Genomic DNA, 18,233 nt, shown 5'->3' on the forward strand with positions numbered 1-18,233 from the left:
CTGTGAGCGTCTCGTCATCATCAACCTGTCAATGAATGTACTCATGATGGATGAGTAAATGCATTAAGACAGATTGTGATATTTAATTATCATATCATGTGATGTGCTACATAGTTTAAGACATCTGTCATGCCCAGGAATGTTTTCAAATAGTTTCAACGGTTATATTATTACTTCACCCCTGTGGACTCTACCTGACTTGGTATATTCCAAGTCCCCCTTCTCCATATACACCATTGGGATCCTCCACTTCCGGTTTGCCAGTCGGTACTTCCGCATGGAGCCGGCGATGCAGGATCCGCAGCCATAGATCCTTCATGAGGTGAATACTGTTTAAAACATCAACACATTTATTACATCTTCTGTGTGTTGGACGTGTCGCTGCACATTCTTCATTGTTAACTTGTGTTTGAAAGGAAAACTCGTCTCGTTAGTTTCTAATGGGAATGCTAAGCTAAGCTAGCATCACAAGCTAACCTCACCTGGCACCAGTTGTTCAGTCATGGGAAGTAAAAGAGAGAAACTTGTGTCTGGAGCAGAAAGAAGCTGTTTCTAAAGTTTTCACCTTTTAAACATGAACCGAGAATGTTCCATAAAATAAATTTAGTTTTTCAAACATGCAACTTCACCACTAGATGTCACTAAAGTCTACACATTGCATTGATAGTGTTTTATCACCCAGCCCTAGTGTGTTTGCTTTAAAAGTAAAATTCAACTGTAACATTTGGATTTGAATTACGTTCTAATTGTATGATTCTAATTGTATGTGAGATTGTTAGATTATCTGAAGCATGAAAAGTCAGTTAATAATAATCTCAAATCAATGGTTTGTTATTTTAGGCAGCAGTTACAGAGAGGAGACCCCCCCCCCCCCCCCACGGAGCCACCAGGAGCCGGAGCTGCTGCCGGGGGCCACCATGAGGTGACTATTGCATAAAATAGCTCAACATTTATTAGATATTCTGTGTGTTCATGTGTTTCTGCAGCTTTTTCATTGTTAACATGTGTTGTTGAGGAAAACTCGTCTCATTAGTTTGTTTTGTTTGCTACTGTCATTAGCCAGAGATGGAGGTAGAGGGAGCCAGAGCCGCCAGGAGCCAGGAGCCAGAGCCCATGGACCCATCATTTGGTGACTACTGCTTAAAATATCAACACATTTATTGGATCTTCTGCGTGTTTGACGTGTCGCCGCAGCTTTTTCATTGTTAACATGTTTATAGTGGAAACTGCTGTGACTCATCAAACAATCAGAAGATCTAATCAATGGGTTGCTATTTCAGGTGGTAGTTACCGAGAGGAGACCACGCAAACCTTTTTTCCGTGTATGCGGTTTACAGATAATAATATTAAATATATGTTTCAGTAAAATTCAGCTGGTTTTTGTGTTTCCTTCGATAACCACTTGTTCCTGATTCTCTGGAGGGCCGGGGGAGACACGGCCTCCCCCTGGTACTCACCCCCACCACCAGTGTCACCGTCACCAACACCCACATACAGACACACACACACAAACACACACACACGCTCCGGTTATCAGCCACGGTGAGGATTCGAACTAGCTCCTCACAGGTACATCCTTGCAGATGTGAACCAATCCACCACACCACCGAGTCCCCTTCGCGTTCACCAACCTTCTCGTGGCATCTTTATCTTTTCACTTCAATCTCCCAGAGCATAAGAATCAAATCTCAGTCTTGTTCTGTTTCCATGAACAAGACTTGAACTCACAGCTACAGAATCACCAGACTACTGTCATCTGACTGAGCTACTTGACCCAACACAAACAAAGATCCTCTCATGAAGCTTTCAACTGTCTCATCAGACTGTTTGACTTCATAAATTCACTGGGTCCCATAAGAATTGAACCCACGACTCCAGGTCTGCAAGTCCTTCCTCTAACAGACTGAGATACTTGACCAGACACACTTCAGCCTCTGTCTCTGGGTTCTTGGCTCTTTAATGTGAGTGGAGGACTTCACCAGCTCTGAGTGTTTGCATTGGGGGGCTGGACATAGAAGAAGAAGCTTCTTAAAAAGAAATGACAGGTGTCTGACCAAGTAGCTCAGTCTGTTAAAGGATGCACTGCTACACCTGAGGTCGCTGGTTCGATTCTTATTACAATCTGTTCTCTAAGAGGCTGAGCTACTTGACCAGAGACACACAAGCCTCTTTCTTTGAGTTCTCAAGTCCAACTCACTGACACTCAGTGAAATTATGAAGTTATACACATGAAAGACTTGAGAAGCCAAAGAAAGAGACTTGTGTGTCTCTGGTCAAGTAGCTCAGCCTCTTAGAAGATGGACTCATAAGAATCGAACCAGCAACCTCAGAGGTCTAAGTCCTGCCCCAACAGACTGAGCTACTTGGTCAGACACCTGCTGTTTCCTTCTTAGAAGGTTTTCTTTAAAGTCCAGCCCCCAATGCAAACACCCAATGATCTGTTTAAGTCCAACGCTCTATACATATAGAACGTCCGTTAAAACTTTGCCATCATCCTGTAGCATAGAGGAAAGGCTACAGGTCTTGATGGCAGAAGGTTCTTGGTTCAAATCCCACTGAGTTTAGCTTTAAGTTCTCTTGTGTAGATGTACTCTTCATATAGTACGTCCGTTAATTTAAAACCATCATCCTCCTGCAGTGTAGTGGAAAGGCTACAGGTGTTGATAGCAGAAGGTTCCTGGTTCAAAACCTGCTATGGTGAGCTTTAAGATCTCTTGTGAAAATTGTACTCTACATATAGAACGTCTGTTAAAGTAATGTCATTGTGCTCCTGTAGTGTGGAGGTAATGCTACAGGTCTTTGGACCAGAAGGTTCTTGGTTCAAATCTGACAAAAGACACTTTACCATTCTCCCATGAACCATCCAATTTAAAAGAATTAATTAAAATAAAATATACAAAATTACACTTAAAAATAAATTACACTTACACTTAAAAATAAAAAAAAGACTTAATTATACTCTGTCTTTATTGCACTCCGCACAATACTTATAATACTTATATTACTAAAATAAAATATTGCATTCTCCCATGCTTCGCATGGGAGAATGCTTTTAAGCTAGTTGAATAGTTGCATTCTCCCATGCTTCGCATGCTGCGCATGCGAAGCATGTGGAGAATGCAACTATTCAACTAGTTCCTGGTTGCGGCAGGAGACACATTGTTGGACTCACCCAGACTCCGTGCTTTGCACGGAGACTGGTGAGGACTGGGTTCTTTCATACAGCTATGCATCATCCACCTGCTCCCCTGGATCATCATCCACCTGCTCCCCTACACTCAACACTCGACACCCTGCTCCAAAGCCAAAGCCAAGGACAAGGCCAGTTTGGCTCTGGTCAGATTTGAACCAAGAACCTTCAGGAGCCAAGTCCTGTAGTATCTCCTCTAGGCTAGCGGAGGTCTCCTTTAGTCCTTTGAACAGATGTTCTATTTGTCTTGTTCATTTGTATCATGTTAACAATACAAAATTGCCCCTGAATGGTTTTGAATGGGAGAATGGAAAACTGTCTGTGTCCAGATTTGAACCAAGAACCTTCTGGTTGTAAGACCTGTAGCGTTTCCTCAACACTGCAGAAGGACAATGGAATAATTTTACCGGACGTTCTATATGTATAGTGCATTTTCACAAGAGAACTTAAAGCTAACAACAGCGGGTTTTGAACCAAGAACATTCTGCTATTAAGACCTGTAACCTCTCCTCTACGCTACAGAAGGACGATGGAATACTTTTAACGGACGTTCTATATGTATAGTGCATTTTCACAAGAGAACTTAAAACTAACCTAAGTGAGTTTTGAACCAAGAACTTTCTGCTAGCGAGACCTGCAGCCTTTCCTCTACGCTACAGGAGGATGATGGAATGTTTTTAACGGATGTTCTATATGTACAGTGCGTTTTCACTTGAGAGAACGAGTTTAATGAGCGTTGGACCCAGAACATTCTTTATCCTGACCAAGTTGCTCAGTCTGATAGAGGATGGACTACGCAGTCTGAAGTGGTGGGTTCGATTCTTATGAGAGTCCATCTTCTAAGAAGCTGAGTTATTGACCAGAGACACACAAGTCTCCTTCTTTGGGTTCTAAAGTCTTTCATGTGTATAACTTCATAATTTCACTGAGTGTCAGTGAGTTGGACTTGAGAACTCAAAGAAGGAGGCTTGTGTGTCTCTGGTCAAGTAGCTCAGTTTTTTAAAGGATGGACTTTCATAAGAATCGAACTCTGGACTTTTGGTTTGCAAGTCCATCCTCTATAGGACTGAGCTACATGACCAGACAGACAATCCTTTCTCTTTGGGTCCTCAAGTCTTTAATCTGAGCGTTGGACTTCAACAGATCATTGGGTGTTTGCATTGGGAGCTGGACTTTAGAGAAGAAGCTTCTAAGAAGGAAACAGCAGGTGTCTGGTCAAGTAGCTCAGTCTGTTGGAGCAGGACTTTTTTACCAGTTTTCAGACGACATACTAACCTACCCCTAAGTCTAACCCTTTTTAAAATCATGTCTTATGCATGGAGTAACTGTCTCCTGGGCACCTTCATCACCCAGGACCTGAAGTGGGAACTGAACACTGGATCCTTCACCAGAAAAGCCCAGCAGAGGGAGCACTTTGCAGTTGAAGACGTTCAACCTGCCAAAGACGATGATGGTGAACTTCGATTCTGATTCTGATAGGAAAGGATATGGTCTAATCTTTGTTAAAAATGTCATAGTACAGTGTCATCTAAAATATCTGAAAAAGGTCATAGTATAGTACGTCTCCCTGGACCCTGATACTTCAGTCTTGGCCATAACAACAAGGTCCCCTCGGTCCCTTTGTTTGTTTGTAAGCGAGATGAGGTTTAAATATTATATATGTGGAGTCGTCAGTACTGGAGGCTGCAGTTTCAGGACTGTGGTGCAGTTGCCTATGGAGAAAAAAAGAGAATTCAATATTGATATAAGAAATGTGGAGCACCCTGTTCAGTTATACTTCATTAAAAGATCAGCATGAATTTATTGCAGATTTTATGGTTGACTTTTAAGGTCAACAATAAAAAAACCCTCCAACTCCTTATGGTCTCTTAAATCTCTAAAACCTAACTGTCTATTTTCATCATTTTATAATGTTTCATTTTATCTCGTTTATTTAGCTTTTAAATTGTTTCTTATTGTTTTTGTTTTTTTAACTGTTTCCTATCATCTGCCTTCACTTTTCATTTTTAACTTGTAAAGCATCTTGTAACTGCTGTGAAAGGTGACATATAAATAAAGTTTTTCTATTATTACTTATTATTATTATTACTTACTTACGAAATACGTAATATTTCATCACATCAGCGTCACATCATCATAAGTATCAAGATTTTGAAAAGTTTATTCTGAAGGAAGAACCACACGGACTCGGGGTATACTGCCCTCTTGTGGAGGAGGACATGTATGGTTATCATCACTCATCTGTGTGATATTCAAAGACGTTTCAGAGTTTCTCTAGAAACAAGGAGATTCAAGATTTTGGATCCAGAGGAAATTTTTGCTTCCTTACTCCCATAATATTATGACTTTATTATCGTAATATAATGAGATTATTCTTATAATCTCAAGGCTCTTTTTCAATATATGTGTTTCTTCAATATGGTAAATGATGAACCTTTGATTCCCTCTTGTGGCGGCATTCTAGTACTACAGCCAAGTAAGGAAGGGTATGTTGAAGCATAATTAAAACTTAATTTACTCAGAGTAGAGTAATATTTATGCATGTAGCATGAGTATTTACTCACTCTTTATCTTTCTTTTCTTGTATATATAATATCAGTAGCTGTGTCTTCTACCATATAAATACAAGGTGACATTTGACATGTAGTCGTGTTTGTTAGTTTATCCCCAAAGTAAACTCTGTCCTCTCATTTGTTAAAAAAAAATAAAGGATATTGTGCGAAATTAATGATGTTAAAAATAGGCGGACCTCTTTTTTTGGCAGCGTGTTGGCGCCGCCTCCATTCTGTGCGTAAAGACGCATTAAGAAGTGGCACAGATAATCCAGACAGGAGGTGCTTTGGTTACAGCTCAGCCTTCATTGATGCTGAGCAGGACGCACAACTCTGGTCTCAGCTGCTTCTATTACTCACTTGTTTTTATATTTTTCTTTATCTAAAAACTCACCTGAACTTTCCTCCTCACAGAATCTACTGTCTGCGTCCCGAGCTGCAGACGTTCAGTGACTTCCTCCGAGCTTGTGTTGAGATGGTCTCCATCTTCCGGAGACGGAGGTTATTAATGGGATTCCTGTGTCCCCTGCATCCCCCAGGGACAGTTGGACAGTGAGCCGGAGCACGTCTGGAGGCTGGATGGACAACATGTCTCCCCAGCAGCAGCAGGACAGCCTCAGCCGAGGGGGAGCAGGGCAGCAGGAAAACAAACGGGTACGTTTTCAACCGCCTGAGGCGTTCATCCAGATTTTGGTAACACGTGTCTGATTTTACGTTTTAAGGAGAAACTTTAATAAGATTCAGTTGGTGCGTAAAAGCGCATCAGATTGTCTCCATCTTCAGTTATTTCACCTGAGAAAACCCATCATGTACCTGCCATGGGGTCACACCCACCTGCACCAGTAGGTCAGTAGTTGGATTTGTGGTTTAACATGTTTCTGCCCCCTGATCCGGCTGAAAGCATCTCAGAAATAAATCACCAATTCATTTTAGAACTGATTAATCATTCAATGTCATTTTCAAAGCAAATAATGCCATAAATTCAATTATAATAAGATGAATCAATAATGAAAATAACAATTCACTGGTTTGTTGTAGATCTACACTTAACTTGACCGTTGTGTGACTGACATGTGGCGAAGCTATTGTGCAGTGTATCATCTGATATTCAGCCTAATATCTAAAGGTTTTATTTACATTTCATTGATGGATTGATTAGTTCATCAGTTAGTCTGTGGCTGCAAGACGTCATGGTGATGTAAGAAACGAGTCCTGCTGCTCTGTCCTTGTTTCGGTTAATGATTCCACATGTATGTTCTGAGTGTCCCTGCAGGTCCTGTAGGTGTTTGACAGTATGAGCAAACACAGAGATCACTGTGATATGTGCATATCCACTGAAGTTCGCAGAGAGTAAATGAAACAGCCCAGAAACGTCACAGTTTGGTGAAACACTGCAGGCACGAGTCCAGCCCAGCTTACTTCTCTCTGAGCTGCTGTGTGTTGGGACACAGTCACTAATATCAGAGCTGGTCAACAGAGCAGATAAAGTCATGTTTCCACATTAGCTTCTTATGTCTCTGTGTATTTTTAGGGCTGAAAGGTAACATTGTAATGTTGTGGCTGGAGTGTGAGGAATGTTTCACCAACGTGCGACACGACTAAACCAACGATATTACATCGTGACATGTCAGAAATGTGTGGATGTGTGTGTCAGTTGATGGGCGGGGGGGGGTTGATCTTTTCTCACTGTGGACTCTTTTACTTCTGTTTGCACTGAGAATGTTTTAAAGCCTGCACACAAACTGGAGACTGTGGTCGACCTGCTGACGGAGAATGTGTGAGAAAAACACGTTTTCCAGAGATATCTCTGCAAAGAGCTGCAGGGACGATCTAAAGTTCACACTCCACAAAATGTGTGGTTCAAAAATGCTTTTTTAAAGGTATCGCTGCGTCCTGTAGGACTACAGACACGACCTGGAGCTTATATAGATTGAAAATTGATTCATGATCATATGTAGGAATGATGTCATCATCAAAGCATCTCCACTTCCTCTCACTATCCAGAAATGAAGCCAAAATATCCCCGACGCAAACGCTGCCATCTTGCACATTTAGAGACAGAGTCTGCAGTTTACCCTCGTTTTTATGAAATCAAATAAGTGATTAAAAGCAAACTTATCAACTAGAAACATATGGAGTATTTCTGTATGTAAAAACGATTAAAAAATCTGTTCCAATGTCCTGCATATTGTCATAAATCATAAGATATTAAAGGGACAATAAAGACCCAGAGAATTTAAACGTCCACTACATTGAGAGCTCAGTCGTGAAACTACTAAACCCTCGTCTTTCTATCTGCTGGAAATCCTTAAAGCTCAGGTGGAGTAAATAACAGAAGAAATGTGACGGTGCCACAGGTCGTGTTAGTCCGTCATACAGTGGATGAACTATGGTTGTGTAAAGCTTGTTTGTCACCTCGCTTCACACTCAGAAATCCTTCTACAATTAGATTAAATGAGTCCTCACTGATCCTCGTGAGGAAACGAGGATCCAGCAGAGAAAAAGAGGATCTCATAATGTCAGCGGGTGGGTTCAAATAATGTTGGAAGTGTTGAGAGGCACAGAAACAGAAAATAAACGTGACTTTCAATATGCAGCAATGATATCTGAAGTGTGAGAGAGTTCAGAGAGAGATGGAACACTGATCTTCATGTTCCGACATTCCTCTGTGTTTAATGTCTCCTCTTTCAACCTGCTGCCGTGCTTGTCGTTGTCGAGGTCAGTCCCAGCTCTGTAATGAATGGACGGAACATTAAGGTGCCTATGTAACAAGTGAGGAGAGTAAACATGACGCACACACGGTGGGATTTGAGCCTTTTAGTTTTACAGAGCAGTGTGGCAGGAATGAAACACGAATATTGATGATAGGAAATAAGCAAACAAGCAAAATGTAAGTCGTTCCCATCAAGAAAAGACGTGTGTTAAGTGAGTTTAGGTTGATTTCTTTATACCCTGGTTGCCTCAGTGTATATGCTCAGATTTTCTTGAACTTTGTTTTGTCTCTTTTAGCGGATGAAGTCTCAAAGTTATCGGCGTCAGTCGGCTCCGTCTCTGGTCTTCACCAAAGCTCTCACCAGGTCCAAGACCGTCTCCAGGTAACAAATCACAATCAGCACGTAGATTCGATAGTCGTCTTCTAAATTAAAAGTGCAAGGTCCTTGCAGCAGTGAGTTTATGGTCCTGCTGTTGAAGCCATTGTGTAAGTGTTGTAAGTTGACCAGCACGTGTAGGTTGAAGTTCAGTGTCACCACACAACTCGACAGGCTGAGTGGGTCAATTAAAACATCTGCAGAAACAGCCAGACCTCCTCCTGTTCTCTCACAAAGAGGTCGCTGTGGTCAGGCCACACACACACACACACACACACACACACACACACACACACACACACAGTCACATGCCCCTGGCACAACACTGACTGAGGTGTTGAATCCACTGGGATAGATAATCCACCTGTAACCAGACTTAACAGAGGATCAGCAGCTATTTATAGTATCTGTTGTAGAACATACTGAGAAGGAAAGTGAAGAAGAAATAACCTCGTTAAAAAGCTCCTCCTACGCAAAAATTGGCCTTGACACACATCAAATTAAAAATTACATCTTTATGACTTCTCTCTATTCATAGGTAAAAAATCCCCCTTTCAGCCACACCATTCAAACCCATGTACATGTACCTGTTTGAATGTTACACTGTGTAAAGATACAGTTGTAGTTTGGCTGTGACTGACCTCACGCTGCCCTCTGCTCTGGATCCGACGGCCTCTGACTCAACACAGTTTACATAACGAGCAGAACACGAGAGACTTTGATGCCTCATTCATCTCTATTGAATCCAAAGTCAAATGTGGATCATGCAAACTCAATGAACGTGCAGTGTGTCAACATCGGGCCAGATCTTCAGATAAAAGAGGCACATGTCATTCATCCTAAGCAGCAGGGGATGACTGAGTCCTGCTTTCATCACCACGGAACATGTCTTCAGATGAACTGACACTGTCCACCTCAGAACAACCAATGAGTTAGCTGCTGCCCAGCATCACCACCCAGTCACGCTGTCAGTGGGTTACACAAGAAGATGTCAGAGCCACTCGGAGACATTAGCAGCAGTTTAAAGAGTTTAGATATTGACGTAAGTTTGCGTAACACTGCAGGGCTTTGGAAGAAGGCTAAGAGAAGTTAAGTCCATACTGAGAATATCACTGTCCTGCATGTTCCCCCTCTGCAGTGAAGACTTTCCCCCTAACTCCCCATCCTCCTCCAAAAGAGAAGGTGTCACAGTGAAACTTGGACATTTACAAAGTTTAGCTGTGGCTGTTAAATGCCGTGATAGTGGCAGACACCAAATATTGCTTTAACATCTTGTGCCCAATTTGAGTATCAGTTCAAATAATGTTTTCAGACATGATCTCCAGAGAATTATTCCATGTCAGACGTGTTCACAGTCTGGATATTTGGAAAAAACTATACAGATTTCTTTTGCTGCAACTTCAAAATGACATATTGTGATTATTCTCGCTGACGGGCTCCGTGTGTTGGTGTTTCAGAGAGAGCTTCCTGCTTCCGCTGTGTCCAGAGACGTGTCCGTTGGTGCAGTCCTTCCTCGCCGCCTCTGATAGGTCCTTTCTTCTCCACGCACACGCTCAGTTGAAGACGGGGATGCAGACTCAGGACAGACACCTCTTCCTGTTTGATGACCTCCTGGTTATCGCCAAAGCAAAGTGAGCACAGGGTTAAGGACATTTCTGGCTGCTCCTCGCTCCCTCCACAGTCCAAGGTAAAAATGTGTGTGTTTTCACGCCATCTCTTTACGATCTCAGGTCAGCCAACCACTTCAAGCAGAAGGCCCAGGTGCGTGTGTGTGACATGTGGACGGCGAGCTGCATGGACGAGGTGTGTGAGGGCAGCACCAACCCTGAGAGGAGCTTCGTCATGGGCTGGCCCACCTGCAACTGTGGTGCTATGTTTAGGTAACACACACACACACACACACACACACACACACACACACACACACACACACACACACACACACACACACACACACACACACACACACACACACACACAAAGATGCAGAAACAAGCTGGAATGTGTTGGGCGTATAAAAACATGTTCATGTAAACATATCCAGCCTCTCTGATCAGTGTAATTCTTTGTATACTGTAACACTGAGTGTGAGTGTTTGTTTAATAGCACCGTGTTTAGAAGGTTGTAACCTGGAGACATTTTAATGCGACTCCGAGTGAAACTTCCCGTTCACGCCGCCGAACGTCAGCGGCTGTAAAATGTGTTTATGTTTCAATAGTAAATATGTTGATGACGCTGTAAACTCGACCCTAAAGGCCAAGAACAGAAAACAGACAGGATGAGGAGTAAACAGGGACCAGGATCATTTATAAGGAACGAACTCAAAACTTCTCTCCAGATTTATTTTTCTTTAAAATTACAGAAGGCAGAACACATGGACAGGTGTGGAGTTAAAATAGGAAACACACACACTCACACTATAATAATGTGTGACATGTTTCTACTGTGTCCCTCAGCTCAGCAGAACAGAAGGAGAGATGGCTCTCCCTCCTCAAAAGGTAAACTCTACCTTCACACAACTTAGTGTGTGTGTGTGTGTGTGTATATCTACATGCGTGTGTGTGTGATGGACGCCTCACACTTGGTGTTTCCTCTTTGTGTCCTCTGCAGTCGGATAAAAGAGGAGAAAGAGAAGGAGGAGCCTAAAACCATTCCAATGAGAGTGTACGGGAAGGGAATCAACTCCTTCGCTGTTGTAAGTTTACTCTGTTTGTACAGTGAACATTTTATATACAAACTTTTAAATATTAGTCAGTGTGTGTCTGTCGTGCTGCTCTCTTCTCCTGATGATGTACATGTGTGTCTCCTGCTCCCCTCACTAGACCAAGACGCTTCCTGTCAGCAACTCAGACTCAACCAATGAGGTGATCCGACTGGCTCTGCAGCAGTTCAGCATCATCGTGAGTGATAAAGACTAAATGAGAGGAAAGAGTTTATTGTGGTATTATAGTATTTTTTTCTATATTTTTGATCATGTAAACTTGCAAAAACCTTGATTCAGATTTATTGCTGCAGCTCAGCACCAACACTTTAGTCCTGCACCAGCTTAGCTGCACAATTTACATGTGATGTAAACCAGCAGCATGTGAACACTGAGGGTGAATACGTTTCTTTCATCTCTCTTCCTGCCATCCCGTCCTCTGAGGTCTGGTAGCATCTCGTGTCTTGTCTCTCTGACTCTGTGTCTTCTGCTCAGGGGAATGTGAAAGACTATCAGCTGTGGGTCATCTCGAAGAGGGACAACACTCCCTATCCTCTGATAGGTGAGCAACACTTAAACAACACATCCTGTTGTTCTAAATTTATTGTTTCCTGGTCGATCTGTGATTCTGTTTCTCATCCCCACCACAGGGGGCGAGATGTGTCTTTTAAACACACTGGTACCATTCACTCTCAGAAAACACAGTTAGCTCCTGGCAGCGAGGGCTCACTTGTGCACGTTGCTGTTTTGGCGCCGTGGTTGTTGTTCTATGGGAACTATATCAAGCCTCCAGGGATTGATCCTGTTTCCTCCTCTGTGTCTCAGGTCATGAGTTTCCATTCAGCATCCAGATGAGTCACGTGAGATGCTCGGTGTCTCAGGGAGGCAGGGACGCCTCGGCACCAGCTGCGGACAGACAGAGGGCGCTGCAGGCGGAGCAGCTGCAGGTGAGCAAGCAGTGCCAGTTCATCCTGAAGCCTCGACCCACGGAAACGCTGCAGCAAGTATCTGCAGGTGAGACCATCCACTGTGCATAGAGCCTCACTCTGTTATCTGTAAATGACGGTTAGTGTAATTTAAAAGAAATGTGAAAGATGTATACTGATGCATTCTGGGAAACTGCGTTGTCTTTCCAGACTTGTTTCAGAAGCCGTTTAAAAGGAGGCGGTCCCTCATCACCTGGGCGTTCTGGCGAGGCTCCTCCTCCCACCTCAATGAGCTGTCACTTGCGCCCCGTGGCTTCCTGTTCGGACAGCCACTCAGCGCTGTTTGTGTAGAGGACGCTCTGCCGAAGCCGGTCATGGTGAGTGGTTACACTGACGATTAAAGTAACACTACGTAACTTTTACTGAGAACAGCGCCCTCTGCAGCCACATGTAGGGATTCATTCTGTTGGGACCGTGTCCAATTAAGTCGTTTTCAGGTAGAGAGCAAGTATCTCCAGTTATCAGGCTGGAAACTTAAAGTATCATGAATTCTAAACAGAGTTTGCGGCTTTGTTTTTTTTACTACATGGAGAAATATGGAGGACGATGATCCCTCACTTTCTCTCTCCTGTCCCATTAGGACATGTTGGCGTTCCTGTACCACGAGGGTTCGTGGACACGGGGGATCTTCCGGCGGCCGGCGGGGGCTCGGGCGGTCAGGGAGCTGCGGGACACTCTGGACGCCGGAGAGTTTCAACTTCCTCTGACCCGCGACCACGTCTTCATCATAGCCGGAGTCTTTAAGGTTTGAAAACTGTGTGTATGTGTGTGCATGCATCACTGTTATTAACCTTGTTAACCCACATCTATAAGCACAAAATTAATCTGCTTCCATCCTGCTCAGCCTCAGTGTGACATGATATGCAGCTACGTGAGCAGGACAAGCTGTTCACAGCAGAGCAGCCTACATGTTGTTAATGTAATCTGGATTATAATCTCTTATTATCTGGAGGGATAACACAGAGATGTCACGTCTTTACGCAGCAATTATTTATATTTGCCTCAGTCCATTTTAATGCCAGTAAATGCAAGTTAACTAAAGATCTCTTTTGGAGAAATCCACGATAATTTGCAGGATAGTTTTTATTCTGTAATTCTTTTTAAACGCACAGTCCTGATGTCCTGCTGTGTGGATGCTTTCAGGATTTCCTGCGCAGCATCCCTGGCAGCTTGCTGTGTTCTGAACTACATGAAGAATGGATGGATGTTCTGGAGGAAGAGGAGGAGGAGGAAGAACGTGTGCAGGACATACAGAGGTAACATCCACACGCTCTGTCCTGTTACTCTACTCGACTCTTTGCGTTACTTACTAACTACTTGATCCAACCTCCGGCAGGATGATCTGTCGCCTGCCCAAAGGAAACGCCCTGCTGCTACGCCACCTGTTGGCCGTGCTGCAGGGCATCGAGGGGAACGCTCACGAGAACCAAATGACGAGTTTCAATTTATCGGTGTGCATCGCTCCCAGCATGCTTTGGCCTCCCGGAGTACCTTGTAGTCCTGAAGTGGAAGGAGAGGGAGCTAAGAAGGTGAGATCCCAGAGATCTTTATTGGCTCATACGGAGTTTACAGACACATTTATCAACAAACTGCAAAAATATTCCAGTCAAATAAGTTTTTTAAGGGTGGAATATCACAAATACACTGTGGAATTTGACCTCGATAGACGCCCAGGATTATTACGTTGCAACACGGCAAAATAAATCTGTCTAAGCGTCTCACAGCTCAGCAACAAAGAGGCATTTGTTAGTTTTGTCACTAAAGTTGCCATCAGAAGAAACAAGTTGAGCAAGATCCCCAAAATAGTGAAGCAAAGCTGTTTTCCTGTTCCTGACAGAAGGAAGCATTGTAACACCAGCAGCCGCTCAGAAATGAAGAGCAGGAGATTACTACCAGCCTTGAAACGTTCCTCAAAAACAACCTTTACATATATTTCCACCAGGCGTCTCCTCTTATCCTCTTCTCGTGTGCTGCAGGTGTGTGAACTGGTGAAGTTCATGATAGAACACTGTCAGCAGATCCTAGGAGAGGACCCCACCTCTCTGTTTGGAGGGCTGCCACAGAAGCTCAACACTGACGAGCTGGGATCAGGTACAGACATGATGGAGATGCAGAGATACAGAGATTTAAAGTCACAGTGAAATTAGTCCATAAAAGTAGATTATCAAAATATAAATATTTTTTGACTTAAATTGTTTTCTGGCCCATCAGAGTCCTGGAAGTACCCTCCGACCGACTCGTCCTACGACAGTCTGGAGAACGAGTTGGACAACAGCAGCGGAGGGTCGCCCGGTCTCTGCAGCCGAATGCAGCTTCGATCCAAAGCTCTGCAGGGCAGCCTGGACTCCATCCTCACGTTCAGCGACTACGACCAAGACACAGACCCGGATACACACCACGATACACACCACACCCAAGCAGACAGCCCACTTGGTCTGAAGCTAAACCCGCTGCGGAGATCAAGAGGCCGGAGACGGGACCCACACCTCTCCAGCCCCACCCAGGACTCACCGACCATGGACGCCTCCTCCACCCTGGACTCCCTGTCCCTGGATGGACGGCACAGACAGAGGCGGCGCTCAGAGCCGGCAATCGCATACATGACCAAGTTCCGGCCGTGTGTCTCAGGGAGTACCGACGGTCTCACTGGTGAGGATGAGGAAGATGAAGAAGAGCCTTTAAAGAAGCCAAGCATTCACACACTCGCTCACACACACTCTGGAGGCGAGCTGAACCTTCATGGAGGAGCTCTGGGAGCCAGCTCCTCCAGCCTCTCCTCTACCGCCACCTCCCCTGCACCCACACGCTCCTCCCTGGATTCCCTTGACTCCCTAAGCAGTGACCACTGTGCAGCCAGACGGGGGATTCACCCGTCCACACCATGCCTGCCCTCCAACGATACCTCTGCATCGCTTTCCACCAGCGTCGGCTCCGCTCTGACCTCGAATGAGTCTCCGGAGCTGGAGACAATTCCCAAAGGCTCCCCACCCAGAGAAGCACTCAGCTGGGGGACTTTAAGAGGTTGCAGGGGCCTCCACCCAAATTCCTGGCTGAGGAAAGACCGGAGACTGTCACTGACCCAACAAGACAACTTAGAAAAAGAAGACGAGGACAAGACTGGGGTAAGTAAAATCTTATTATGACTGGATTGAATGTATTATATTATATTGTCCTAAATTCATTGTATGTGCTTATACAAACAGGAAGGATCCACCGATATGTCGCTCAAACTTGGCAAACTCGTCCCAGAGAAAGGAAAAGCAGGCGAGAGGGGAGGAGGAAAACTGGTCTCCAGCAGCCAACAGAAGCCCAAAGTGTCCTGCAAAGATACAGGAGGAGGAGGACGTGTTAAACAGGACTCATCCAGCCCCCCATCACACCACCGCTCTACAGGGAACCTCCACTTCCCTAAATCTCCCTTATTCCATAGCTCCAGGAAGCTCAGCACCAGCCACGCCTCTACAGCCAGTGACATCTCCAACCAGAGGAGTGCAGCTGAACGTGACGTGAGCGAGCTGAAGCAACCGTCAACATCTTTATTTTACAAGCACGGCCCTCCATCTCTGTCCCTGTTTAAGCGACACAAGACTCACTCCGTTAAGGGCGAGAGTAACACCAAGCTCCATCAGCGCCGGGTGTCAGAGCCTGGACGACAGGTGGTGGAGCAAGCCGCCACCCTGGGCCGGGCGAGGCTGCCCAGCGACCCCGGACTGAAGGTGTCCGAGGTGGATCCGCAGGGCGAGACGTCGGAGGCACGTTTCTGTGTCTCGCCCTGTGCCACCAAAGCGGTGAAGGACTACTTCTCCTCGCACCGGCGCAGCAACCCCCAGAGCAGCCAGCAGGTGGCACTCGCCCTGGTGGAGAGTCGCCGGGAGTGGCTGAAGAGATGCAACGACCCCAAGGCGGAGCCAGATTTCGAGCAGCTTCTCTTTGCCGAAGAATCCTACGTCTAATTAAATCATGGACCGTATTTAAAGATGGACGACATTACTGCTCCCTTAAGGTGAAGCCGAAGAGTCTAGATTGCCACCTGGTGGCCGGCTGCAGTATAGGTCATAAATCCATGTCACATTTGTGTTTTTCAGAATATATCGGCTTCATATATAGTTGAGACGTGTCGTCCATCTTTAGAAACAGTCTATGGATTAAACCTGGAGGGAAAGTAGATCAAATATCAATACAACATAAGATGCTTTACTGCAGTGTAATGATGATGATACAGAATCCTACAGCTGCTTTTCAAACACTCATATTCAACCCTTTCTAGTTTCAGTACAATCCAGAGTTAATAAGGTTTCTCAGTTAACTGTAGTTCAACTCTCCAGCTTACAGACGACTGCTTCAGTAGAGGCTAAAGCACAGGGGTTTAAGGCCTTTAGGCTTGAATACACTGAGCTGGTTGCACATACATTACATTTAAATATGTTTTACCTATAACAGTAACTCTCTCCCTGCTTGCTGTTGAAGAACAAACAGGTGTATGATTAAGTATATATACACACATGTTAACACTTAGCAAAGAGCGTTTTCCCATCAAAAACATTTATCAACTATTTTTCTGATACGTCCTCATGTCTTGATTTGCATGTGCAGAAAGAATTTTTTTTACTACATCAGGCCAAAGTAAAAAACCTGCCAATTTAAAAACGACCTGGTGTTGCCTTCTTTCAATCCGATTTCTGTTAGAGCAAATAGCCAAAACATTTTTTTTCAAGGATTAACTTATTTCTCCAGATCAATGCACAGTTTCTCCTACAAAGATCTTGATACAATAATTTTTTCACATTACATTACATTGCAAAAATAAAGTGACTGTGTTCTCATCATATTAGAACTTGATGTTTGTAATATTATGACCTTATTCTTGAAATCTCTGAATATTTTCTTCAATACTGCCCTAATCCTCTGTTGTACATAACCGAAGACGTGATGGTATATAATTATACATTTTATTAATATCACTTGTAGAATAATTGCAGCCTGGGTAAGACGCGTGTGCACAGAACTTTGTCAGTACAAATTGTCAGCTTAAAGGATCTACACATGTATGTTTCACTTTGACACAAGTGGAGTTGTAGGTTAAGTTTGATTATTCACCATTTACGCTTTTCATAAAAATTATTAGAACTCTGCTTTATTATTCAAGTTGCTATTTGCCAAATGTTGTGTCAACAGCAGTGAACGGACTCGTCTAGAAGCCGCTGAAGTTTGCTCATCAAGTGTAAACGTTCCTTTGTCTTTTCTACTCAAACATTTCTAATGCGTCTCATTATTACCATGAGAACATACAGGCTGTTGCAGATATTTTAGGTATCTTGTTCTATCTGTTGCCAACAATGTTCTTTTCACATTTTCAAGCCTGTATTTATTAAAATGAATCACACGCATCTCGCCCTAATGTTTCCATTATGATTAATGGGAGCATTCATGTTTTTTAAAGCTTGTATTTTAAGCAGCTTAAATAAAAGGTCTATGCTTTATGTTGTTGCCTCTGTACAGGAATTGTTTCACTATGTTTGTCCTCAGAATTACTGAAGTTTAAAATGCCTAAAAACTCTGCTTTTGCAAATAAAATGACAGACGAGTGAAAACCTGATTTAAATGTGATGATTTTATTGCCTCCACCAAAGTGGTTATGTTATATAAAGGGACTGTTGGGCCTTTGCATGTGCCGTTGTAGTTCTTGTTACTGGAAGCGGAAAATAGACAATTAAA

General features: G+C 43.8%; 1 protein-coding gene across 1 annotated transcript; it reads left to right on the plus strand.

Annotated features, from left to right (window-relative positions):
- Positions 1–6,113: 6,113 nt before the first annotated feature.
- LOC117778606 (rho GTPase-activating protein 20-like) lies at positions 6,114–18,192 on the plus strand. Its single transcript, XM_034614332.1, has 16 exons — positions 6,114–6,396; positions 8,752–8,837; positions 10,289–10,462; positions 10,562–10,711; positions 11,288–11,329; positions 11,442–11,526; positions 11,654–11,731; positions 12,028–12,094; positions 12,358–12,546; positions 12,669–12,835; positions 13,099–13,263; positions 13,662–13,774; positions 13,855–14,047; positions 14,495–14,609; positions 14,730–15,640; positions 15,722–18,192. The coding sequence occupies exons 1-16, from the start codon at positions 6,322–6,324 to the stop codon at positions 16,469–16,471; spliced, it is 3,360 nt and encodes a 1,119-aa protein (XP_034470223.1). The 5' UTR covers positions 6,114–6,321; the 3' UTR covers positions 16,472–18,192.
- Positions 18,193–18,233: the final 41 nt, after the last annotated feature.

The sequence above is a fragment of the Hippoglossus hippoglossus genome, chromosome 2 (genome assembly GCF_009819705.1).
Source record: "Hippoglossus hippoglossus isolate fHipHip1 chromosome 2, fHipHip1.pri, whole genome shotgun sequence".
Classification (NCBI taxonomy): Eukaryota; Metazoa; Chordata; class Actinopteri; order Pleuronectiformes; family Pleuronectidae; genus Hippoglossus; species Hippoglossus hippoglossus.

Coding starts and splice junctions, on each gene's coding strand:
- LOC117778606 (XM_034614332.1), top strand. CDS start 6,322: ATGGACAACATGTCTCCCCAGCAGCAGCAGGACAGCCTCAGCCGAGGG. Junction 6,397..8,751: donor GGCAGCAGGAAAACAAACGG/GTACGTTTTCAA, acceptor TGTCTCTTTTAG/CGGATGAAGTCTCAAAGTTA. Junction 12,836..13,098: donor CTCTGCCGAAGCCGGTCATG/GTGAGTGGTTAC, acceptor CTGTCCCATTAG/GACATGTTGGCGTTCCTGTA.